Consider the following 24741-nt stretch of genomic DNA (forward strand, 5'->3'; position numbering starts at 1 on the left):
CAAATCTGTTGTGTTTGTTGCATGAGGTTAAGGAGGCGTGTGTGAGTGCGAAGGCGAAGGTGATGGAGAGTGATGGCCGGGATGCGAGTAGGGTGGAGCAGATGAGGGTGGAGGAGGGCCAGAGGTTGACGGAGGATTTGAAGGAGAAGGTGAGGGTGGTGCAGGATCAGTGGAATGAAGCGTTAGGGGAGACGATTGGGGGGGTTAAGGAAAGGGTTGGGGGATGGTTGTTGGAGACGGGTGGCTGGGATGAGAGTTTGGAGGATGGGGGTGTTGGAGGTGTTTGATGGAAGATTGTTGTGAAGAAAAAGGTGGAATTAAGCACGGCCATGGGGGGGGCCTGTCTACTTTCATTTGGACATCCTACTTGATGGATTTGGACGTACTTGAGCCGCTTCAGTTGGATACGTCGTTCGTTTTTTTGTTGATACCCCTTCACCAGCACAATATAGAAAGCAACCTACTGTAAGGATTTTTCAATTTGTAGCTCATCTACATGCAAGTATTTTGAGTTCGTATGCTGCACTTCCACACTGATTTGGAGCCACCATCTACATGGATGTAGACATTCAACAGAACGTCCATTCAGTTCACACCTCTCCCATCGAACTTGCTCCAATAACAAACAGTAAACCATCATGACGCCAAACACCTCCCCCATACCCAAAACCCAAACCTACTATTCCTTGTTCTCGGGCATCACGATGTCCCTCACCTTGAACCTGGTGATGAAGTTATTCTGCTTCACAAACCAAGCATTCACAATTTCCCACTCCCTGCTCGGATCATCGAATTCGATCTGTATCACGCCATCTGTCAGTCAATCGTTTCTCCCCAAATCCAATACCTAAAAAAGGGTGAAAAAAATAAATAAAAAAGACGGGGGTAAACTGACCTCAAACCTCCTCAACAAAGTAGGCACCAACTTATAAATCTCCAACAAACTAATGTTCTTGCCAATGCACGTCCTGCTCCCCATACCAAACTGCAACATATGCCCATTCATCGTCTTGATCCTCTTCTCCTCTTCTTCTCTCGTCTTCCCCTCCTCCTCCTCCTTCGACGACACCGTCTCATCCACAAACCACCTCTCGGGCCTGAACTCCTCCACCCTTTCTCCAAAAATGCTCTCATCTCGATGCAAAACCCACGCACTAACCCCGACAATTGTACCCCCTTTGACAAACTGTCCCGGCACAATCTCCATCCCTTGGGGGGGGACCACGCGTTCCATCGGCAACCCCGGAGCCGGATGCAATCGAAACGCTTCCTTCACACACGCATCCAGGTACGGCAAAGTCTGGGCTTCCGCCCAAGTAACCAGGCCCGTCTCGTAATCGCTAAACTTGCCCTGGCGCGCCGTTTCGTCAATCTCCTCCCGCAAACGGGCCAGCGCGCGCGGGGTGCGGAGCAGATAGTAAAACACGGCCGAAAGCGAAATGGCGGTGGTCTCGGAGCCGGCAAAGGCCATGGAGACGGCCATGGTTTGCACGAGGGTGTCGGTCATGAAGTTGGGGCGGGCGGAGCGGGCGGCGAGGAACTTGGAGAGGAGGTCGGGGGTTTGGATCTTTAGCTGGGCTTGTTTCTCCGAGGTGGGCAAGATGGCTGTCTTTTCGGTTTGCAGTTCGGGAAGACGCTCGGCCATGCGGGCGCGCGCAAAGGCGGCGACGGGCATGGTGCCGTCGATGAGGCCCCATTGGGATAGTTTGAGGTAAAGAGGGTTTTTGAGGAAGAGCCGGTCGAGGAGGGGGATTTGGCCGATCTAGCTCACGGAGTTAGGTTGAACTTGGCAGGAAAGAAAGAGGAGAGGGTTAGTTGAAAGACTTACGGGAGCGACGTAGTTGAACAGCTTGGTCAGATACGAAACAATCCCATCGATATCCTTGTTGTGCTCGATGAACCCGTGTCTCTTGCTGTATGTTATCTCACCAATCACGTCGAACGCATAGAACTGCAACCAGCGGGTAAAGTCGCACGCCTTTGCCCCTCCTTCGACGTACAGCTTCTCGGTCTGCTTCAGGAAGAGCTTGGTGGTGTTATCGACAAACGGCTCATACTGGACAAGGGCTGACATGGCAAAGGCAGAGTTGACGCAGCGGCGGAATTGCATGTGGAATTCATTGTCGGTTGTGCTGAAGAGGGAGGGGAGGTTGTGGCCTTTGACGGTGGATTGCTGGACAACGTAGAAGTCGGACTGTTTATTGAGAGTCAGTGAACATTCCAGATTCCCTTTTGGGTTGAGGCCGTTTCATGGATGAAAACTCACCTTGACAAACCCCTTGTTAAGACCGTATATCGTCTTGATCGCCTCTGGATCCGAAAAGGACAAAGTGTTGGGTCCAAGGCGTACGATAGGGCCATGTTTCTTGTGAAGCGCAATGTGTGTAACTTCTGGTCTCCGCTTATACACATCAATGAACCTCCACCAGTCCGTCAACGATGCCAGGAACGGGCCTGGGTATTTGTTCAGACCATTGTGATATCTGTTCCTAACCAGCCATCCCACAAGGACTAAGCAAAGTATTGCTGGCCAGTGCTGTGCCAGTACTTTTATTATCAAATCTGTAATCATCTTGACTCAAACGGATAACTATTGTGACGGGAAGAGGAGGGCGTATGTAGTGGTGCCCTGAGGCGTCGAGCCTGTATCTTTGTTTCTCTGTGACCAAGCGTAATGTGGTCTGATCGTGTTATGGTTGTTGAAACCTGAGATTCGGCAAGTGGAGGATAAGAAAGCAAAGAAGCTGACAAGATATTAAGTGGAACAAACAAGTAATAGACAAAGCAACAAGAAAGCTGTCTCGAATGAGCTTATATGTGACTGCTGCTCGACCAAGAAACCCATATGGAGGGCATATGTAAGCGGCTCTTATAACGCGAGACATGGGTTGAGAGACACAAGAAGATCTCCCCGTCCTAGAAGAAGACAAACTAGGGTAGGTAGGTAGGTACCGAGGTGCCGTCATACCCCGACAGTTTTCCCCCGTGCATCTCCCGATGCCCGGTAATCCTGGGATAGACTTGATATGTCAACAAGCAAGGCGGGGAAGTCCCCTATAGGCTGACGGCCCGGTGGTCCTACATCATCATGTTGGGTAGGGACTTCCTACATATCTCGCCCTCCAACAAGCGAGCCATTCCACGCACAGTATGGGCAGATATCAACTCGAACAAACAACTGAACTTTGCAGACGGAGATGAATTGTTGTAAGGCGAACCACTAGGTTCACACTTCTGTTGATGACTGGATTGTCTCGATATCTGAAAAGTGTGAACTTTCTTTGCGGTGTATACGATATATCTCTCCAAGGAAGAGGGTCAAGAGAACCAGGTAGGAGTCAAGGGTGTATCAAGTTCACCCCTGAATTACACGGTATTGGTCAACCGGCTTTGTGGAAGTTGTATAGCCAAGTACTCACCCATGATTACAGCTGTGATGAAGATGGAGGTCACAGGGCTGCTGAATGTATACAAGGGAACCATTCCTTTTTCGTTGCTTGGAACAGGTGTAGGTACTGTACCAACCAAGTTGCCCATCACCCTCCTTTTGGAGATGCGGTATACCATATAAAGCTAATGGCGGATTGCCACCCTCCTCAACCAATACAATCAATTGGATATCGGGAGTTGAATAATAGTCTGAAATGTGTCTCGTCTGTGAAGCCGTGTGGATGTAAGATGTACCTCTGCGATGCTTGCCTGGTGTCCGCGATGAGAGCAACACAATGATGTGCGTGTAAGTGGTAAGTAGAAGCCGTAACCGGAGCCTTAATTGGAAGTCACCAACTAAGCATAGACATGAGATGAGGTAGCTGAGCAAACACCTAAATTGTAACCACTACTACCACAGGCGCGACCAAACATCACTGCCGTTGGTATAATGGTGTTCCCACACTCAATCGCCTGTGCAGTCTTGGCAAGAGGTGTGTGTGCGTGCACACACACACACACACCGCACTTCTGTATTGCACAACTTCATTAAAATTCATCATTTCACAATAATTTCTACATCAATTTAAAGCCATTTCAACGTACAAAGTAATCACAACACCAGTAATCAATCAAATCCATCACAATAATACCTCCTAAGATAATCTTTAATTTAAAGCCCGCTGGCGTAAAGCGATCCCATATTCGAAGTAGCGCGCTAATAATCTACTTCGACAAAGATTAAGACTAGGAAGATCCTAGCCTAACAATTCTATAACGCGCCTCATCCCGCCCTAGAAAAAAGAATTATAAAACCGAGCAATCTATTAAAGTTATCCTTAAAACTATTCTATTTAAAAAGAAGGCTGCTCTTATTAAAATTGCCGTTAAAACTACTATTAAAAAGACCGCCATTAAAACCGCTATTAAAAAGGGGAAGGTTACTACGCTAGAGTTAGAGTTAATCCTAGTCCCAGTCCTAGAGCCGTTATCGTCCCCTTCTAAACCCGTAATACCTATTGAAATTTCTAATAACGAAGAGGATTTTAGTAATAATAATAAGGTCGAATAATAACTCCCCGTCTACTTTACCCTTAAGAAGCGAACTTTTAATATTTTATTTTATTTATTGGGTAATAACGACAGTAAAGTAGCCTCCCTAACTAAACTAATTACTTTAGCGCTACCGGCCTAACCCTACGCCACCTGTAAGCCGGTCGCTATAGTACCGCCGCCGCTACGTTTTAAATACCCCTATTTAATATAAGTCTAATTTAATATAATTGGTTTATATATTACCACTAGCCGTACTAAATTACCCGCTATTGAAGAACGTAATTTATCTAGAGAGGTTGAGGTTGAGTAAGATAACGGCGAGCTCTGTAAGTAGCGGTTTGGGACGATACTATTTAGCGAAATCCTATATATATAGCGAGGTTATATAGAAGATATTATCAGCGATAATGTAACTATAGGGATAAAGTAGTTAGTCTCTTTATATAATATTATATATACTACCGCTACTTATAATAACCGCCGCGCCCAGGTTATTATATATAATAAGATTGTTCCTAGGAAGGATTTTTATAATGAGTATAATAATATTAAGTATGAGACCGTTATAAAATCGTACTTTTACTATATTAGCTAATACTATTATTTCACTATATTGTTTAAGTTTCGGTTGACCGACCCGCCTACTAATAAAATCCCTATTACCCTATCCTCCCGTAGTAGTATACCCTCTATTCCTACCCCTTTTTATAATTTAGTTAATCCTTTTATTACCCTAACCCTACGAACGGTCGATATACTATCGTTACAAGGGTTATAGATTCTAGCCGGTACCGAGAAGTTTAAACGTATTATAATAAATACTATACTAATAAAAATTGAGAAGAATTTAGAGGAGGACCGGTAGCGAGAGGAGCGTACGGGGGTAAAACTACGCGGTACCGTATATTAAGAACTAGTATAGGTATGGGCGTACGGTCTTAGCTATAAGTATAAGAATTATAATAAGGCTATTAAATACTAGATGTGCTACGTTATAGATGGGAGTATGACCTATTATAACCTTAATATTAAAGATGTGGGTAAGTAGGTACGCGCTATATTACTGGGGAAGGCTACGGTAGCTAACCCGCTATTTAAGCTAGTGCGAAATATATTAAGCAATAAGGTAGTAACTACTTTTAGTATTAGCGATAGTAGTAATAAACGTAGGGGAGGAGGTAATAATCTACCGGTTAATATTAATATTATTAATAATATTAATAGTAGTAATAGTAGTACTAATATAAAGACTATAAATAGTCTATTGTAAGCTACGCTAAGGAGGGACAATTTTAGAGGTCTATACTAACTATACCTTCCCCCCCTATATCTATTATACCCGCTACTATACTAGTATTTCCTTCCCTACTTTTAATATCCCTAAATCTAGCCACCTTATACTACTAGCGGCTCTATCGCCAATTCGGTAATCGCTAGCAGTTATAATTATAATATAGTAGGCACTTTCCCCCTACTAGGCAAAGCGGTAATTATCAATTTGTATACGCCGTTAGAGTATTTTACTATTGTGTTCTATAGGCACCCGATTAATTGCGAGATTCTTACTATTAGGTATATTAATACTAACCCTCCTTCTATCTCTATAGCGATTATAATATTTATTTAGCTACCGGTACTACCGTTAATTATACTGCCGTTAATAGTAGGTAAGGAGGATAAGGGCGAGGAAATTAGAGACTCCCTAATAGAGGCCGGAGAATTATCTATACTACATCCGCCTATACCTTCGACTTTCAGTCTTCGTTTATTACTACCACCCCCCGTCCCGCCTAGTCGGCCGGTTAAAGAAATTATTATTAAATTCTTTAAAGCGTTCTATAAACGTTACTATATTGGATTATTAACTAAAGTAGTACTAATATATAGAACTTTAATCGCTTTAAAGAATAAGCTCTAGAATAAGGAGGCGCCGCCCGATATATTCGTATTTAGAAAGTAGCCAATAGAGTGGTTTACGAGGCTAGGGTTTAATTACGACCTCTATATAGTATTTAAAGATAGTATTAAAAACTTCCTTAAGATTGAGTACGTAGTATTGGTAATATAGTTAAGTTATAGTAAGTATGCCCTCTAACCCCTATTACTATAATTTAATTAATTAGTATATATTCTAGACTTGCGATTTAATATTATACTCGAATACGGCGTTATTAGAGCTCTCGCTTCTATAGCGGGCAATACTATTACTAACGGTCCTAGTAAATAATAATAATATTATAAATCGATTTATAGTAAAAGAGGGGGGTTTCTAATATTTTAGTATTATTATATAAATAAATACGATTTCTGGTACTTCTGGTACTTCTAGTACTTCTAGTATTTTTAGCACTTCTAGTATTTCTGGTATTTTTAGTATATAATTTAATTTAATATATATAAATCTATCTCTCCCTTCTATACTTTCTACCGCTACCTAAATATAATACCCGTCTCTCTATATTCGACTAGCTCGTCAATATACAACTCACTATATTCTTTATTAATATTATTAAATTAATTTATTATTAGCTTTATATTTTTAAAATAACTACGGATCTATTGCACTCTATACCCTACATCCTACGCTAATCGCTTAAGAAACGTAGTAAAATCGTCGTTTGACATCTTATTACCGCCCTCGTTATAATATACCCTTTTAAATTACTATTTAAAATCGTTAAAATATACTTCAATAGGATTGAATTCGGGAGAGTATAATAGTAAATACTATAATAAAACCCCTTTCTAATTATATATGTGTTGGAATTCGGTATAGGGGTATTAATTAATATTATTTATTATTAAAATACTATTATAATCGGAAAATAGATTTATTTTAAGGAATAAGCATTTTATTATTTAGTCCTAAACTCTAGTTAAATCTATTATACTTCTAAATACTAGTATATTAAGTAGTCTATTTATTATAATAGTTAAGAGGAAGTAATATTGCGTACCGCATACGAATTTACTTAATACTATTGCGATAACGCTGCGGGGTGCCCAACTAGTATAATAAATACCGTCCCTTCGGTTTATACTAGATTCGTTATAGAATATGAATATTTCGGTAATAAATAAAGAGATCTTTAATATCTATTTAATTACTAATATAGGGGATTATTGTAATACCTTTATATAGAGTCGCTTCTTCTTCTATTTATTTTATTAAAAGTGCCGCTGTACGGTCTCGGTCGAAATATATACGTTATATTCGTTGGCTAGAAAGGTATAGATTTTATTAAGGTATAAATCGGGTTTTAAAACGAGGAGATTTATAACTTCCTTCACAATATTAATTATAGTCAATAAAATATAAGGAGTAATATAGTATATATTGTACTTCAAGCGCCTATATAGGAAGCTTTCTAGTATTCTAGGAAGTTCGCAATAGTAAAAATGCCTTGCCAATATCCGATAGAGTACGTTTATATTTCTACGTACTCCTTATACTTATATTAGTAGTTTTAGCGATATTATTGGGATGTTCGTTATTTATTAGTATTATTGTTATTAATACCTTTTGGCGGGTGTTGGGGTAGTGTACTATATTGACAACGGTTTAAAAGACAATATAAATATTAAAATAGACTACTGTACGACGTAGAGCATTAAAATATCGACTTTTTGCACTAGTTTTGGCCAGATTTCGATGTTAAACGATTGAGTTGAGTCGTGTAAAGCGATGTCAAATGGCCAGATTTGTCAAATGCGGTGTGTGTGTGTGCACGCACACACACCTCTTGCCAAGACTGCACAGGCGATTGAGTGTGGGAATGGTAGTGGGGGCGTGACGCCAACGCCTAGGGAGGGGGGAGGGGCACATGCGAGCCAATATCCATCGGCAGATGTCATATCCAATCGCTGACTGCGACAAGTTGCAAAGGTTGGCAAGGTCCTACCAAGACACGTGAGCCGGATGGACGCTTTCGACCACCGTGTTCCCGGATATGTCCTGTACAAAGACGTAAGCGGTTTCGGTGGCCCAAAGGCAGTTGTGGAAAGACGGCAACTGGTCGTGTTGAAGGTCCGGTAATAAGGGATCGTCTTGGCGGCGGTGAACCCGGGGCGCTCGGCAGACTCCATTCTGAACGTCCCTCATGATCTGCTTCCCACGTCCCACACACTTGCCTTTTAGTGTAGCCTCTCGGGAACAGCAACTGTTCCGTGTAGTGTATAAATCGGGACAGTGGGGTTTGATAAGGAAGCTACCATTTCATATTGATCTCAGTTCTGTACGCCGGAGATTCCAGTCTCGACTATATATCTATCTATCAGCATATGCACCCTCAGTCACTTGAGGGGAAAATTCCCATCGAGAAGATCTAACGAGAGTTTCAGAAGGTCCAACGTGAGGTAACTTCTCACCAACAACTTGGCTGGTCAATGGACCTCAAACTTACAACTTATGATGCTTCCGATCCGCCCTCGTAAACAACAATGAATACCCTGTCGCCACGTTCTCGGGATTCGGGAAGGGTTTCCATGCGCCTTGCGAGCAGCTTCCATGCTCTCAAAGTGGCCTGCTATCTCTCCCTTGTTGGTGCGCTTGTAAGCTGCAGCTGAGGAGGAGGCGGCGAAAGGAAGCTTGGTGGATGGCCCCTGTCAGAAGGACTCAGGTGGCCTTTCGGCAGATGTGAATCTACACTTTGTGTTTCCGGATCTGCAAACAGCGATTCTTGGCTGGGATGATAGACGTTCGGCAATGGTGATTGTGGAAAACGATTGCTTCGAACAAGCAAAGTAAACGCTATAAGCAAGAGGAAAAAGCATAATCCTCTGAAGAAAGTGTTCCCCTCCCTGCATGGAAATATGTAAATACAGCAAGCACTTTGGAGCAAGGAACAGAATGTAGCCAAGGTGTGTTCTTGCGCTATCAGATCCTGTCCAATCCCCGCACATCCTGCACCTTCATTGTTAAGCTACTAACTCAACACTTGCTGTCCATTGAAGCTTATGAGATGGATCGAGAGGACATCCCTTCACCAAGCAAGATCATGAACTGGAATTATCCGGAAACAACAAGCTATGATGCGTAGAAATCAGAACTCAAGATCTAGCTTTCACTCGATCATTTTACAGTTGCTGGGATATCCCGGGAATCATGTTCAAAAACCCCATGGGGTGCTATGGAACATTCATCCCTCGCGACTTTCATTCTTCCCCTCTCCCCATCACTCAACATACATACGAGGGTTCGGCACAATTCTTGATCAGGTAATCTATTAATTACAGCAACTGCATACGCCTCAGAATAAACCACAAAAACGGACACCCAAACTTCCGACGCATCAATATAGCGCACATTATCTTCCTATATTATGCTTAATCGTGATACCTTACATGTACTGACCGATGAATGCTTTGTCGTGCAAAATCATATAAATGCGTTCTCACTACTCCCTTCCCTTGCAAAGCAAGGAGAGAATACCCAAATGCATAACAACACAAAAAAAGAAAGGGAAATTGCAAACAAGTCCAGAGAGACGTGGAACAATTCTACCAATAACACCGCGCAAAGCCCTCCGCTGTTTCTTCCCTGAGTAGTACATCTGCCATATTAATATCCAACCTTCCAATCTCCATCATTGAAACGTCACATACCATATCTCCTTTCAAATATATCAAACACCCCATCTTTGAGCAATAGCCGCCATGATCCCCACCCAAAAAAAGCTCATCACTGGCAAGTCCATTCGTAGCAGTTCCCTTGCGCAAAGCACCTCTTGACTTGGTGACAGGCCTACAGATACCCTCGCCTACAACACTACTAGGAGTGCTGGCAAGGCCATTCTAAAATCCCTCGTCCTCCGAGTCCGAATCAGCATCCGGCACCAAAGCCCGATACCGTCGGCTCGCCAAATCCTCTTCCAACCCTCCATCGCTCTCAGAATCAACATACCCCTCGCCTCCGACCAGCGACAGCGCCACAGGCAAGAAGACCAACGCGTGTGTGGCGGCAAAGATGACCAAAGCGACCCAGATACGGAAGTAGTAAATCTCAAAGATCTTGCTACGGGTAAAACCGAGCACAAAGACACCGAGCAGCTTGGTGACCGTGATACCCGAGAAGACGGAGCCACCGACGTTGCTGAGAGCAGTCCACGCACGCGCGTCGCGGCCACGGAAGCGGTTCTTGGCGCGCTCCATGCATGAGCGAGACGGGAACATGAAGGCGCGGGCAATGTGGGCGCAGAACTCGACGGCAATACCGACACAAATGATGAGGTTGACGAGCGAGACGGCGTTGAGGGAGACGCCCATGACGGCCATGGCGCCGATGATGTCGACGATGGCCATGACGACGGTGAAGCTGACTACTGCTGCTGTGACCAGGGAGCCGAGCAGGACGGAGGCGACGATGAAGATGATGCCGATGGCGGAGCCAAGGAGGGCGCCGGTGAGCGAGACGATGCTGGCGTACTGATCGAAGAAGACGTAGAAGACGCTGTAGGGGAAGACGTCTAGTCCTGTTTCGGCGCTGATCTCGTTGGCGATACGGCGGGCAGCGGCGTAAGCGTCGATAAAGTCCTCTTGGCTGCGGAGCGGGATGTGGCTTGTACGGAAGTGACTGGCCGGAATGGTGTCCCTTTCCAAGTCAACCAAAACAGCAGAGCCATACGAAGCCTGCCCGCCCAAGGGACAATCTTCATTTGTTGGCGCACTAAGGAACTTCTTCAAGTAGTAGACAAACTCGTCACCCTCTGGCATGCCAGAAAGAGTAATGTTCCATGCCGGCGTCCGGTTCGCAAAGCAGGGTCTCCGTCGCTCCATGCAGCACCTCTCGTTCTCGGGGTTAAGCCACTGGAAGAAGTCATCAATCCAGCTGGCAGTGGGCGTCGAGATATAAGAGACCTCAGTCCGCTTCCTCTCCTGTTCCAAGATGTTCGAAAGCGACATCTGCTCACAAGTGGTATAGCGGGCACAGACCTTCTGCTGTTGCGTCCGATCAGTAGCGTTAAACTCCCTGGTGACAAAATAGACCGGCGGACCAGTGTTGAGGTACTCGTAAAGATCGTTGAAATAAGGTATCAAGTACGAATCGTCTGGAATGGCAACGCGCTGGTCCAGACCCAGCTTGACCTCGGGAATCAGAGCAACACCAGCCGCAAACACGCCCAAGAAGATCATGACAATGACAGCCTTGGTCTTCTTGCCCAACAGGCGAGGAGCGTAAACCTTGCGAATGAACTGTTGGAGATAACTTTCCTCGGGAGCCTCAAGATAGACCGGGGCCGGACCTGCACCGTTGCTGGCGAGATGGACTCTAGCAGATTTGATTTGGATGCAAGGGAAGCAGTCCGCTCGAGAATCCTCAACGCGGATCTGATTCAGCGTCAGCACGGAAACAAACATGGTCACTTGAAGAATGGCGTTGATGAAGACAGCTCCAGCCGCATAGATGGCGAAGTTCCTCACCGCCGGCATGCCGACAAAGGCACCGAGCGCAAATGATGCCGTCTCGGTCAAGGCCGAGAAGAGGATCGAGGGGCCCATCCGTCCTAAAGCCCTAGAAATCCGTGCCTCAACCATGTCGTCAGGGTAGCTAACATTCACACGCTCAAACTCGTGAACAATCAGGAAGATGTTGTCCACACCAACAGCGAGAACGATGAACGGAATCACATCGACGATGATCAAGGTAGCCCGCAGACCAGCCCAAGAGAAGAGACCAATCGAGGCAGTGATCGACATGAGAACAATGACGATGCCCACGATACCGAGTGTGAACTTGGACTCAACCAACGAGACAGCCGGGTTGCGGATCAAGTCCTTGAAGGTCAGAGTAGTGGAACCAAGAGCGAGCGAAGCATACAAGAACATGATGATGTAGCTGATGACAATGATTTTGGCATCGGTGTTGGTGGACTTGTTAAGTTCTTCCTCAAGACTGATTTCGGTAGAGAAGGAAAGGCGGAGACCGCGCTCTTTGGCCTCATCTTGCACTTCCAACAGTCGGTTCTTGAGTGCCACTTCCCAGTCCATCGCACGGTCAACTTCGGGAGAGTTTTCAGGAGGATTGATCAACACCCAGGTAACAGTCATAGCTGAAGCTTCTGCAACGTTGCCGCCCTCTGGGTATCCGCCAAGAATCATGCTAGGGTCAAGAGGCTGCCCATACGCAGGGCGACACTCCACCGGGGACGCGGCGCAAGTCCGCAACGTGCTCTGCCAAGTCTCTGGATCAACAGAGTCGGGATCGTCTTGGAAGTAAGCAGCAACTGACTGAACAACGCAAGCATCACCAGTGGGCTTGAGGCACAGGTCCTGGAAACTGCTTCCATAATTGGCACCCTTGAGCGCCGCAACGCTCTTCTCGACATCCATCCACCAGAGGAGAGTATCACGGCTCAGGACGGGTCCAGGACCGGAGGGGTTGGTATCGTTCACAAGGAAGACCTTTTCAGCGCGGTAGAAGGCGCCGAAATGGGAGTCAAAGAAGGCTTTCTCCTCGGCCGCTGGTGAAGTTGGGCTAACCCACAAACGGGCCGGGTTCTTTTCAAGCTCAAAATGGAACCAGCCAAGACTGAGGATACTAGCGATCAGAATGCTGGTGACAATGGTAATGGCCGGGAACGTGGCCGCGATATATCCCAGCTTGCTGAAAGCAGAATCACACCATGTGTTGATGATGTATGTTTTTTGGGGGCGGTCAATCATGGCCACGTTCTGGGTCAGGTCTCCCTCATCCTCGTCGTCGCTCGGGGCAGCATCAGTGAGAAGACGGAGTCTTTCACTCCTGCGCTTAGCATGTCTCTTCCAGGCAATGTGGCCGACTACGGCAGCAATGGAGATAAACAAGATGACGCTGTAAGTCAAGATGGAAGCAAATGACAGGCACGGTAGTGCGCCGACATGGCAAGACCCAGCCTGTTCGACGTCCGGGAGCGTTGGGCAGATCTCGGGGCAGTCGACGCAGGCACAACGGAAGTTGGGGTCCTCGTCGTTGCATTTCTTGGGCTTCATGGGCAACGGCTTCATGTCGGGCTCAGCGTATTCGACAGGGAAGTTGATCTGGAAAGGCGAGCCACCGAAGCGTTCCTGGCCAAGGAACTTGAGCAACTGGGTGTAGTTCTTGGCACCTCCGCCTATCAGGTCCATGGCCCTCGAGTTTGTAGGACCAAACTTGACGTCCTTGCAGCTGTTGTAGAAGCCGGTTCCATACTCTTCAGAAATCAACTGGTCCAGCTCGGTCACTAGTTGCTTGCCCTTCTTCTCAATTGTCTTGGTAACATTGACGAACAGCGACTGGTTGGGAGAACAGGTAAAGGTGCAAAACATGTTGAAGAAGTTGTCTTTGCACGCCGGGCAAGACGATATTATTTGGTTCACTGTCGATAGAGAGGACTTGAGCGAGTCAACCTGCAGTGGGGTCAACATCAGCATCTTGCTTGGTAAACCCGACGAGCCGAAAGAGGGATTACCTGTTCAGGCAGGCAGCACACCGGCCCTGTACTCCATTTTGGGCCACAGAGATCAACTAGTTGTTGACGGAGATAGTCGTCTGGTTCCTCGGCCAAGCCATTGTCAACACAGGGCAACTGGCTTCCAAAGAGACCCTTGGATCCGCAGTGGCCTCTGATAGCACATCGTCCAGCTTCGTGCTTTGGCGTATATATCTCGGCTGTGACACTTCCCAGACCTGATAGTAGGAGCCCGCCGCTGGCCGCGACAAGCGTGGATAGCTTTATCATGGTCGAGAATCAATCAAGGGCAGGACGTCGTCGCTATTATTGACGTTGCCGTTGCCGCTCGGCGGCTTGGATGCGATGGGGAGTTCCCGCTCAATATTGGTCCGGCCAACGTTCTTCCCGGGAGACTGATGCAGGACCTATGTATCAGGTTGCATATGGTATGATACCAATAGTCGTCGTCAAATCAGCGATGGAGGTATGGTAAGGTCCTCGGAGTCACTTGGCTGTGATGGTCGCTTCGAGCTGTTCGACTTCAACTTGTTCTTGACCGTCGATGTCTCGGTGGATAGAGAGAGGACCAGGTAGGTGATCGGGTCCGGGCGATAGGGGATTGATTAGTGGACCAGAATCCCAGACGGCGATGATGGATGGTAGAACCTCCTGTCTGTTTTCCGATTATTGATAATGGGAGTTGGAGATGGGAAACTGAACCTCGCGGAACTGGAAATGGAAACTGGCACTTGCCCTGCCCCAGGCATGGAACGGATGACTTGGAAGCTCCCGCTCTGGTCCTGGGGCTTCCCTTCAGTTGATGAGGTGCCTGCCAGCGCTGTGGTCGTGTTTGGCTAGGTTAGGTGTATGCATGCGTCATCAACTGAAGGCAGCTAAGACGCCCTGTGTTTTCTGATTGGCTGTTTTCGGACTGGGGCAAAAGGTGGGAGGAGAACTCCGTCGAGGTACTAGGTACGCAGTGTGTAACGACTGGTAGAGGCCGCCAGCCCAGGCCGCGACACTCATGCAGTCCCTCAAAGTCCCTGAGAATCGATCACGCGGGACAAGGCCACAGCTGTGAATCCCTGCCAAGACCTGGCCAACAGCTGGATACGGCAGGCGGTGAAGTATTTACTATGAAGGGTTCGTGTCGAACCGTCTTCGTCCTTGGCCACCGTCACCAACGACGTACAACTAAGCTATGTACACTAACTAGTTGGTTATCTCTACAGAAACTTGTATGACAAGAGCATCTCAAAACTTGATATGTGCCTCAAAGCATACCTACATCCGCTATCATCTCTACTTGATCATCATCATCAATACATCCTAGCGCAAATACAACCACATGCCAAAGCAGTAAATAACCAACACAATACACGCTCCAACTCAGCTTTTCCAAAATCACACCCATGGGCTGTTTCAACACAGCTACCATGCGAACAGGCATATGACTGGACCCAAAATGGCCCAGCGACAACATATGCGAATCCCCTTTCCTCTCAACTCCATAGCAAAACCAATCAGACCCTCCCGGTGACGTAAAACTGGCCCGTCAACGTCTCGACCTTCCAACCGTCGTTTTTCAAGGCAAGTCCCACAGCTTGCCGAAGTCGCGAGACGCCACCCGAACTATGACGACCGACACCCGTAACCACCGTGAATCCCTCCATCCTGGCCTTGGACTTACGGTGCTCGCCCAGACTGTTCCACCACCGCCAGACTCGCTCCTTGGCAATGCGCACCCCGTCCAGAACGGTGACGCCGTGTAGATCGATACTGCAGTATGTGCTTCTCTGGTTGACTAGTTGTTCGGATGCCAGCGATATCCTTTCGGCAGCCGCACGGGCTTCTTCCCGGGCGCGTTCCGTGTAAACGATGGCGCCTTGTCGTCCCAAGGGTCCCTTGCGAGCAAGAGCCGAAGCCTGCGCGTAGAGGTTGGAGACTCCGTACTCACTGTCTGGGCTTGGCACAAGGGTAGAAGCCCTTTCAAAGGTGGTGACAACCTGTGAGCTTGCCATGCCGCCGCGCCGTGTTAACGACGAGGGTCGGATGGGTCCCTTAGCCCCTTCCAACTCCTCGTTGTCCACTGTCGGCAATACCACTGCGTAGTTCAGCGCAAGTTTTGCCTTTCCTTTGCTGCCTTGGTCCTTGGATTTGTTCTTGCCTCTGCGGGTTGCGGTGCTTCCCTGTGGCTCGTGAAAGCCATCCAGTCCCTTGGGCAGCTGGCCAGTTTCGTGAAGGTGCTGCCGGGTCAGAAGCTCGTCAAAGGCCCTGTCAAGGTCGCCTCCGCTTTGTTTAAGCACAAACTTGAGGGTGTGCTCCTTGAAGTTGGGAAACACCAGACGAAGTCGCTCGACCTTATCCAGCTCGTTCAGGTCTGATGAATCGCAAAATTTGAGGTCCTCGGACGACGAGGAGGACTCGAAGGAGAAGATGGAGTCGGATATCGTTGTGGCATTTTCCGTAGCCAAAGACTCAGACATGATGCTGTGATCGACTTCATCACCGTTTGCCCCCTCGACAGACATGCCCATTCCGGAGGGGTCAAACGACGTCGAGGCCTCACATGAAGCAGTCTGCGCCAGTGTGTTGAGAATGTCCTTAATGTCGTCATAGTCCGTTTGAATGTTTCGCTCCAGGGTAATAGCAAGAATGAGTGACTGATCCAGATCTCGAAACTCCTCCTGCAGTTGGATAATCCACGGTTAAACAATTGATTATTTTGACGAAAAAAAATGATTCCGGGGCATGATATGATAATAAGTGTTGTGGGTTCCAATCCGGCTTGAACCTACAAAGAGTTGTTCTAGAAGGGAGTCAACAGACTCCAACCGAGCCTTTCCCTCATATGAGGGAGAGCCTGATGGCTTCACATGGCTTTTCGTTTTCCTTCCCCCCATCCCAGGTGAAAAGGCTATGGTTGTCGCTTAAAGGATGTGCGTGATAGAATACCGCTGGTTTCGCGCTGTGGCATGAACATGAGGTGGATAAAAAAGACGAGACGGCTGGAATTCACTGTTCATGGTTTGTAAGATAGGCCCAGTGTCGAGGTGAGAATTGTGTTGACTGGAGGTGCCCAAATTCAACCTGAGGATGAGCCAATGTCAAAATTGGCCAAAGAAACCTAGCGTTTGCTTTTCTGTTTGCGCTTTCCCGACTTTCGCCCTGGGCCGCTTTCCTGTGAATCGGTGGGAGCGGGGGTCGCCAGGGGGTGACCAAGCAACTGGCCCCGATAAAAAGCCAGGGGAACCTTTCAGGTTGCGAGTGCAGGCCACACAGATCGAGTTAAGATAGTGTTAGCCAGCAGTCGAAAAGCAGGCTTTCTTTCTATCTTGCATTTAACAGCTTTGAGACCCCGCATGACTACTGCGGGGTCATTATCCGCTTTCCGTCTTCAGGTTGTGATGCTGAAGAGCTGAACAGGGGCCCATCGCGGGTTCTGACGTCGTCAACAATAATTAGGTTGATCCTCCAGCATCGACTCGATTCATGCTATCTGACTTGGGACGAGAGAATCAGCATTTGCAGAGTCACGTACTAAAAAGGATGACAGTCATTTCTTAAATCCGCTGGGTCATGGTTCATCCCATCGTTGACAGCGGGCTCATCAGTTTACGACGACGACGGTCTTCCTCCTCATGGGCACCTCAAGCACGCTGGTGGCCTAACCATCGACCGACGAACCTTGTCCATGGGCCGATCTGCCATTGTAGCGAGGAGTTGAAGGGGGCTATGCTGTAGCTACACCCCTTCTATCAGTCTCAAATATAGTGGGAGATGGTGTCCAAGTTCTCCAGTGTCGTTGACAGCGACATGAGCCTCAACTGCTTGACATCTCACCAAGCAATGGAATAAGCCGTGTGGATGGGCGGGTCGGCTCGCTTCTGAATAATGCATGCATCACGGCTCAGCTGCCATATGTCAGTGATGATGCAAAACAGCAACAACAGATACCGGTACCTACCATACACTACATATAAACTTTGGATGACACGATCCACGGTTGTCGTTCGGACGTCTCGGGGACCCGAGGGTCAGGAACATGAAGGCCGACGAAGAGTCCGAGCGGAAGGGCACACCTCCACTAGCTTCCCTTCCATCTTTGACCGCTTCCGGTTGTCGTCATTCCACAGCGTCCACTTCCATAAGGCGCCATCGCAACAGCGCTTGCATTGCGAATGGCGATGGTTGCACCAATGATAGACCCTAGACATGTCATATGCCTGAGTCAACATGGGGATTGATTCTCCAAGTGCCTGATGCTATGTACCTAGATATCAAAAGGCAGCGGATGACAGATGTCAGACTGCCAAAGAAGCCTCAGGATGAAACATGCAGGGACGGTGAAGTATCAGGCTACCGGCGAGATTGCACACACACACACACACACACACACACACACACACGCACACAAGTTCACAGCGTCCGTCACGCTTTGTCTCTTTTCAAACACCAACCGTGACTCGCGGTGTCTCTTGACCAAGTTGACTTGTCGCTGAACCTTACTCACCCACACCCTACGTGTCCTTCGTTCTTTCTCCTCTGGTGCCAGTCACCAGTCACAACAACGAACCAGTCGCCACGCCGTTCGCTATCAGGCATCAAACCGAAAGATCCAGGAGAGACATCCACTCGCTCTTATCCAAACGTTTACATCGACAACAACTGAAGGCTCAAGTTCTTGTTGCCCAAAATTGGTAACTTGGAAAAAAGGACACGGAACGGGCCTTATCGTATCATCACCGTTCACGCATTCTCGCCAGCACGTGAAGAAGCCATATCTTTGCATGCATACGCATCATTCTCTGCTGCAGTTTCCTTGCCTTGCAGCGTCAAGCACTCATCGACCTGAACTTTTCACCAATTACATGGTCCTTGCATCATGTCACAAAAAATGGGTTCGGTGTCACAGTCCAAAAGACTGTTGAACTATCCAGACCCTTTGAGAGGGTAAGCTCAGCTTTCACTACTGCAGCCGTCGCTGTGATCGTCGCTGAAAATTAAGCAGACGTGCTGACTGGTATTCACAGTCCGGATGTCCCATATGTGGTGGAGAGAAAGTCCAACCCGCCCATTCGCGGATGGATCATTTGCGCCGCTGCCTTCATGTAAGTTCTTCTTTTCAAGAGAGAGTCGCTCTATGTGCATGCTGAACCAACACCGATCATGCAGTTTGGAATATGTTCGCTTTATCAGGGAGATGATATGGCGCAACGCCGGCTTCGGCGACCTACGCAAGATTCGCCCCTATATCGAGGACTATGAGCCATGGTTTGAGCCTCAGATCGTACCCTATCCGGATTTTGAGACTACCGATGAAGTTAAGGATGACCTTGAGGATGACGAAATCCCGGAAACTGAGGCGGCCAAGCGAGACGACCTCCGCCACAGATATCCCCAGGCAAATTATTACTCAGTGGAGGACTATCGGAAACTCTACCTCTCAGGCGCACTCACACCGTTGGACGTTACCCAAGCTCTGCTGCCCCTGATCCGTCGCGACGTCGAGAACCCTACCGAGTACTCTTCAGCATGGTTCGACAGCAAGGTGGACAAAGTTTTGGCTGCGGCAACGGCGTCGACGCAGCGGTACAAGGAAGGACGCTCTCTTGGTCCCTTGGATGGCGTTCCTACTGGTGTCAAGGACGAGTACGACATTGACGGCTACGAAACCAACCTTGGCTCGAAAAACATCTACACAGGAACCATTCACGAGGAAGATTCCATCACGACCTGGTGTGTGCGCAAGCTGCAAGAATCCGGCGCCATCATCCTCGGCAAGCTTTCCATGCACGAATTCGGTCTCGACACCACCGGCAACAACCCGGTTCACGGTACTCCCAGAAACCCTCACAACCCCAACTACTACACAGGCGGCAGCTCCTCTGGCACCGGCTATGCCGTCAGTGCCGGTCTCATCCCTATCGGTCTCGGCAGCGACGGCGGCGGCAGCATTCGCATCCCCTCCAGTCTCTGCGGCGTGTTTGGTATCAAGCCCACCCACGGCCGTCTCTCTTTCAAGCCCGGCCAAAACCACTGCCTGACCTGCGCCTGTCTCGGTCCCATCGCTGCGGACATCAAGTCCCTCGCCACCGTCTTCCAAGTTATCTGCAAGCCTCACCCGTCCTCTCCCTTCCCGCCCTTGAAGCGCCTCAGCTTGACCGGCCCTCCCAACGGCGGTAGCCACCCCAAAGTCCTCGGTATCCCCTCCGCCTGGTTCGCTCGCGCCACGCCCGCCATCCAAACCCTCTGCAACACCATGATCCGGCGCCTCTGCTCCGACCACGGCTATACGGCAGTGGAAATAGACATCCCCTTTCTTCCCGAGGGCCAAATCGCGCACGCCATCACCGTTCTCACCGACGCCGCCACCCTCCTCCCGGAAACCAGCAACCTGACCTACGGCAATCGCATCCTTATCGCCCTTGGTACCGTCACGCCCGCCTCTGATTACATGCTAGCCATGAAGCTGCGCCGCGTACTGATGCAGCACCTCTCCTGGCTGTGGCAGCAATACCCGGGGATGTTGATTGTCACCCCCACAACCAGCTGCGAGGGCTTGCCGATCAAGAGCAAGAGCGAGCTGAAGTGGGGCGTGAATGATGGGGATAGAACGCTGCAGAGCATGGAGTATGTTTGGCTGGCGAATTTCTGTGGACTGCCAAGCATCTCGGTGCCCGCTGGGTTTGTCAGTCCAGAGTCGGGGTTGGTGAACGATATGGACGTGCAAGGGAGAGGGGAGGTGCCCGTAGGATTGATGGCTATGGGAGAGTGGTGCGCAGAGGAGCAGTTGTTGCAGTTTGGAGCCGTGTGTGAGGAGGCGGGCGCTGATAGGAGGAGACGGCCGCCGATTTGGGTCGATGTGGTGAAGAAGGCTAAAGAGGAGGTTGCGCAGCGGGGGTAGATGAAGGAGATGGGGGTTGAGTCTCAAATTGGGGTGATGTCTGTTTTGGAGAGCAGGGTTTGGCCAGAGGGTCGAAGAGAGACTGTGGAATGTCGTGTAGTATCAGATACATTCACCAACAGCGGCGTTAAATAGCGAAGCAAGCAAGATGTTGGCGTCTTCCCTTGCATTATCAGTCAGTGCAGTTTCATTCATGCCGTCCATGTTTACAATGGCACATGTATCGACGGGATGCCGGGGATCTCAAGCTCGGTAATTACACGAGGTACATTACCACTACAGTACAGTACTACCACAAGCCTCTTCTTCAACGGAAGATACCTATCTTACCTTTTGCTTATAGTTTCATCCAGTATACGTTGGTGACCGGTTCGGATGAATACCAGTGGGCGATTCGCGAGGGGAAAGAGACGCCCAAACACGGGGCAAGAAAATCAAAATAGGAAGGCAGGCATGATCGAATTCGCAGGCCACCTTAGTAGACCCATCACCACTTCCTGTTGTCCATCAATCAGGGGCAGTCCCGACCGTCCATACCTCCAAACCCTCGGATGGACCTTCCTCTTTCACGTACATTCTCCCTCCTCTGTCTAGCCCAATTTGTCGAACTCTGCATTCATGATTGAATCGGCAAATTCCCCCGTATTCGTCCCTCGAATTTCTGCTCAAGTTCCGGCGATCGTGTCTTTGTGTTTCCACGGGTACTCCATCTAGACACGTCTTCGAGAAGCCTATCATAGGTAACCACTGTAACAACAATTTCGTTGTCTCTCCAGTCTGCAGCACACACGGCAAACACCGCACACCGAATGTGTCACGAGTCGTATCTGTATAGTTCGTGTAGTCGCACCTCGGGAAATTATCGAGCTGTGTGACATGCCGACTATCTATCTGTCTTTCTCTCAGATAGGAGTTCACCTAGGTTCCGGGCCAGGAGTGCCTGACTTCCTCTGTCTTATACTGACAAACCACCGACCTTTTAGAAACAAACGATGACCACTGCAACATCGCCCAACGCTCTAGTACCTATCTTCCGTAGTGTTGCACTAAAGACGGGTGGGCGGGAGCACGCTGACACGGGACGCACGTGTCTCGTCTGAGATTCGTGTCTCGGGGTCAACCGAACCTGCAGCGAGAAAAACAGTTACCGGACGAGGCTTGACCAATTTACCTAACCGTTTTCCGTCGTCAAGAGCGTTTGGTTGCCGACGACTGAGATGCGCTGTAAAATACTACACATATTCAGTTACCGAAACTAAGGTTCGTGCTACCTCTAGGCAGCGCGAATGCCTATAGTATTTAGAGGATGCAGCAAAAGGTTTGGTGAGTTTCCCCTCAAAAGAGCCAGTAAACGCGCTAAGAAAACTGTATTGGGGAGATAATCATCGCCTTGGCAATGAGGTGGCTTGTAGAGTGGACGGCGCTTGATTTGGGCGAAGCGCAGAGGATTCGCGCCTGGCCTCTATCTCCTCACCTGCAACTGACCAATCAACCATTACGCACTATACCCAACAAGATTGAATGAAAGATCGGAATGCGGACGATAAAGGCTTTTCTTAGGCGCTTGTGCTCTATAAGCGGGTCGCCAGCATGAAGCAATCGAACGAGATGCAGTTGAGATGTGTTGCCGTAAAGGTCACTATGGTAGTCTGTCTCACCGTGCTCGGAATCCGGGATCCTGACAAGTTAAGTTGTAGTGTAATAAATGACGTCTTGTGCTTACAGAATGTCTTAGGAAAACCTCGAGTACATATGAATAAAGAACCAGACCAACATTTCGAGACTGTTTCACTTTTCATCTACCCTGGTTCTGTTACTACCAACATACCCGACTTCCCGTCAAGGCCAGATGAAATCATCACTACGAGTGTAAGAACTCTGTTCCCAGCAGCGCACCGCTGGGTCGAACCAAGACCAAACCCCTATTATTCGGGTAAGTTGGTTAAAAACGGGCCGGACACGCTTATATGATTTAGTACTGACTTCCTTGTTTGTGAGCTTGGTATCCGGGGACTACTACTACACAAGACGAGATGTCTTTCGAATTGTCCCAAACCCTTCAAGTATTGAATGGAAGGTTGCGTACGGATCCGAAAGACGTCAGCAAGATCTAATACAGTGTATTTTACTTGGCAAAAGCATATTTACAGTCTCAAAATGCCTACGTATGGAAGTTGACCCAAGGTCTCGAGCCAACATCCAAAACCAGTAATGGACCGCCTATACTAAACCAGACCTAGTGAGTATCCGGACTGTTTATCCAACACCACCTACGGGTAAGCGTGTTATGGAAGATCGCAAATCTGAACCCACAAGAGGCTGTACACTAGTAGCGTACCTACAGCTACAGGGACCAGGGCCTAGAGTACAACCTCACTCTATCACCATGTTTATTCGCTTTACACTCTCTACTGACATCACGACGTGTGGCACAACGCAACGCCGAAGCAAAGCACAGCCTCTAAATTCTATTTCTATTCACCAACTTCCAAGTTGGCGGGATGGGCATCAGATATACCCAATTCTTGCAGGTTATCACTATGTATGACACTGCCATGTACGAGAAACCGTCGTCGGAAAACATAGCGGGCAAACATCACGATTCGTAGCGACCGATGATATCAGTGGTGAATCCATATAAATTTGGACATGTCCTGCCAATGGTCCTGATGAAGATGGAAGTCTCAGGGTCCATAGCCATCTTTCCGTCTTTCTTTACTTTTGAATACCTGTGTTTATTGTAATTTCTTGACTCGGTTCAAGATGATCTTCAGCAAGGCAGCTCTGGCCGCGGCGGCCATGATGGCTTCAACCGTCTTCGCCAGGAGATGCGGAACGCCAGGCATGACCCCCGACCAGGTGAACAGCTTTAACACGCTGGCCACCAAGGCCATGACCAAACTCACTGCGGTAAAGGCAAACTTCCAAAAGGCAGAACTCCAAGATGTGGAGGAGAAGGTGATCAAAGTCTATGTTCACGTCTTGGCGAATGGTACCAAGGTGGAAGATGGGTATCTTGATGTTAGTTTACCTACCTACCACACTCATAACTTACCCCTTCCTTTCATCTGCTAATGAAAACATCTTTCACCGTCATAAAGGAATCCCAAATCCACGAGCAAATCTCGGTCCTCAACGCCGACTTCAGCTCCGCCAAACTTTCCTTCAACCTGCAAAACGTTTCCTACACCATCGACAATAACTGGGCCAACGGCTTGGAAGAATACGCTTTCAAGTCGCAACTGCGCAGAGGCGACTACTCGGACCTGAACCTCTACTTCCCCTTAACCCTCCCCGATTCCCTGCTCGGGTACTCGCACTTCCCCGTCTCCCTCACTGGAGAGCGGCAGGATGCCACCAGCCCCAAGGACATCTTCCTTCTCGACGGCGTCGTCATTCGCTCCGACACTTTGCCGTTTGGCAACTATGCTCCGTACAACTTGGGCAGGACGGCCACCCACGAAACCGGGCATTGGTTTGGTCTCGATCATACTTTTGGCGCGGGGGGGTGTGAGGGCAAAGGGGATATGATTGCGGATACGCCCTTCGAGGCGTCTCCGGCTTATGGGTGCCCGGTGGGAAGGGATAGTTGCCCGGATCAGGAGGGACTGGATCCGATTCATAACTTTATGGATTATTCTGACGAGTGAGTTTGTTCCATTTTTCCCTTCGTGTGGTCCCTGGTGGTCCCTGTTGGTGGTTTTTGGGTTTGGGAAAGGGAGAGGGGAGAAAGATTGCTAACAATGGGAAAACAAAAAACAGTGGTTGTATGGAGGAGTTTACCCCGTTGCAAAAGGCTTATATGCACAGTGCCTTTGAGACTTATCGGCAGAATGTTGCTGGGCCTTAGATGTGAGGGTTGCCTTGAAGATGGTGAGTATGATGGCGAGTTGTATGTTGAGTGGGAGTGTATAATAGGTAATTACTGTTTGGGATATTTAA

At 48.4% G+C, this 24741-nt stretch overlaps 6 protein-coding genes across 6 annotated transcripts; 3 read left to right on the top strand and 3 right to left on the bottom strand.

The window, feature by feature from the left end:
• Positions 1 to 485: 485 nt before the first annotated feature.
• B0T23DRAFT_338105 (cytochrome P450) lies at positions 486 to 3063 on the bottom strand. Its single transcript, XM_062835837.1, has 4 exons — positions 2267 to 3063; positions 1829 to 2194; positions 896 to 1762; positions 486 to 799 (listed from the first exon to the last, which is right to left on the bottom strand). Exons 1-4 carry the CDS (start codon positions 2570 to 2572, stop codon positions 680 to 682), a joined length of 1659 nt encoding a protein of 552 aa, XP_062693014.1. The 5' UTR covers positions 2573 to 3063; the 3' UTR covers positions 486 to 679.
• Positions 3064 to 10278: 7215 nt separating this feature from the next.
• On the bottom strand, positions 10279 to 14180 carry B0T23DRAFT_395906 (multidrug efflux transporter AcrB transmembrane domain-containing protein; the record flags this gene model as incomplete). The annotated part of the gene is made up of 2 exons (XM_062838220.1): positions 10279 to 13848; positions 13911 to 14180. The coding sequence occupies 2 exons, from the start codon at positions 14178 to 14180 to the stop codon at positions 10279 to 10281; spliced, it is 3840 nt and encodes a 1279-aa protein (XP_062693015.1).
• Positions 14181 to 15275: 1095 nt separating this feature from the next.
• B0T23DRAFT_144665 (uncharacterized protein) lies at positions 15276 to 17198 on the bottom strand. The gene is made up of 2 exons (XM_062832426.1): positions 16691 to 17198; positions 15276 to 16579 (listed from the first exon to the last, which is right to left on the bottom strand). Exons 1-2 carry the CDS (start codon positions 16793 to 16795, stop codon positions 15416 to 15418), a joined length of 1269 nt encoding a protein of 422 aa, XP_062693016.1. The 5' UTR covers positions 16796 to 17198; the 3' UTR covers positions 15276 to 15415.
• A 1660-nt stretch (positions 17199 to 18858) lies between these two features.
• B0T23DRAFT_144680 (amidase signature domain-containing protein) lies at positions 18859 to 20902 on the top strand. The gene is made up of 2 exons (XM_062832427.1): positions 18859 to 19003; positions 19068 to 20902. The coding sequence occupies exon 2, from the start codon at positions 19096 to 19098 to the stop codon at positions 20797 to 20799; it is 1704 nt and encodes a 567-aa protein (XP_062693017.1). The 5' UTR covers positions 18859 to 19003; positions 19068 to 19095; the 3' UTR covers positions 20800 to 20902.
• A 1277-nt stretch (positions 20903 to 22179) lies between these two features.
• Positions 22180 to 22958, top strand: B0T23DRAFT_144702 (uncharacterized protein). Its single transcript, XM_062832428.1, has 2 exons — positions 22180 to 22732; positions 22798 to 22958. Exons 1-2 carry the CDS (start codon positions 22390 to 22392, stop codon positions 22911 to 22913), a joined length of 459 nt encoding a protein of 152 aa, XP_062693018.1. The 5' UTR covers positions 22180 to 22389; the 3' UTR covers positions 22914 to 22958.
• A 578-nt stretch (positions 22959 to 23536) lies between these two features.
• On the top strand, positions 23537 to 24741 carry B0T23DRAFT_442198 (uncharacterized protein). The gene is made up of 3 exons (XM_062840809.1): positions 23537 to 23820; positions 23901 to 24445; positions 24562 to 24741. The coding sequence occupies exons 1-3, from the start codon at positions 23563 to 23565 to the stop codon at positions 24647 to 24649; spliced, it is 891 nt and encodes a 296-aa protein (XP_062693019.1). The 5' UTR covers positions 23537 to 23562; the 3' UTR covers positions 24650 to 24741.

This window comes from Neurospora hispaniola, assembly GCF_033458365.1.
Source record: "Neurospora hispaniola strain FGSC 10403 chromosome Unknown B0T23scaffold_4, whole genome shotgun sequence".
Taxonomy (NCBI): Eukaryota; Fungi; Ascomycota; class Sordariomycetes; order Sordariales; family Sordariaceae; genus Neurospora; species Neurospora hispaniola.

Excerpts from the sequence above, each read along its gene's own strand:
- B0T23DRAFT_442198 (XM_062840809.1), top strand. The coding sequence starts at position 23,563 with ATGATCTTCAGCAAGGCAGCTCTGGCCGCGGCGGCCATGATGGCTTCA. Across the intron at positions 23,821-23,900 it reads TGGAAGATGGGTATCTTGAT|GAATCCCAAATCCACGAGCA; the intron begins GTTAGTTTACCT and ends ACCGTCATAAAG. Across the intron at positions 24,446-24,561 it reads TTTATGGATTATTCTGACGA|TGGTTGTATGGAGGAGTTTA; the intron begins GTGAGTTTGTTC and ends AACAAAAAACAG.
- B0T23DRAFT_338105 (XM_062835837.1), bottom strand. The coding sequence starts at position 2,572 with ATGATTACAGATTTGATAATAAAAGTACTGGCACAGCACTGGCCAGCA. Across the intron at positions 1,763-1,828 it reads TGTTCAACTACGTCGCTCCC|ATCGGCCAAATCCCCCTCCT; the intron begins GTAAGTCTTTCA and ends TCCGTGAGCTAG. Across the intron at positions 800-895 it reads CTTTGTTGAGGAGGTTTGAG|ATCGAATTCGATGATCCGAG; the intron begins GTCAGTTTACCC and ends GGCGTGATACAG.
- B0T23DRAFT_144702 (XM_062832428.1), top strand. The coding sequence starts at position 22,390 with ATGAAGCAATCGAACGAGATGCAGTTGAGATGTGTTGCCGTAAAGGTC. Across the intron at positions 22,733-22,797 it reads ACCAAACCCCTATTATTCGG|CTTGGTATCCGGGGACTACT; the intron begins GTAAGTTGGTTA and ends CTTGTTTGTGAG.
- B0T23DRAFT_144665 (XM_062832426.1), bottom strand. The coding sequence starts at position 16,795 with ATGGGGGGAAGGAAAACGAAAAGCCATGTGAAGCCATCAGGCTCTCCC. Across the intron at positions 16,580-16,690 it reads CCCTTCTAGAACAACTCTTT|GAGGAGTTTCGAGATCTGGA; the intron begins GTAGGTTCAAGC and ends ATCCAACTGCAG.
- B0T23DRAFT_144680 (XM_062832427.1), top strand. The coding sequence starts at position 19,096 with ATGATATGGCGCAACGCCGGCTTCGGCGACCTACGCAAGATTCGCCCC.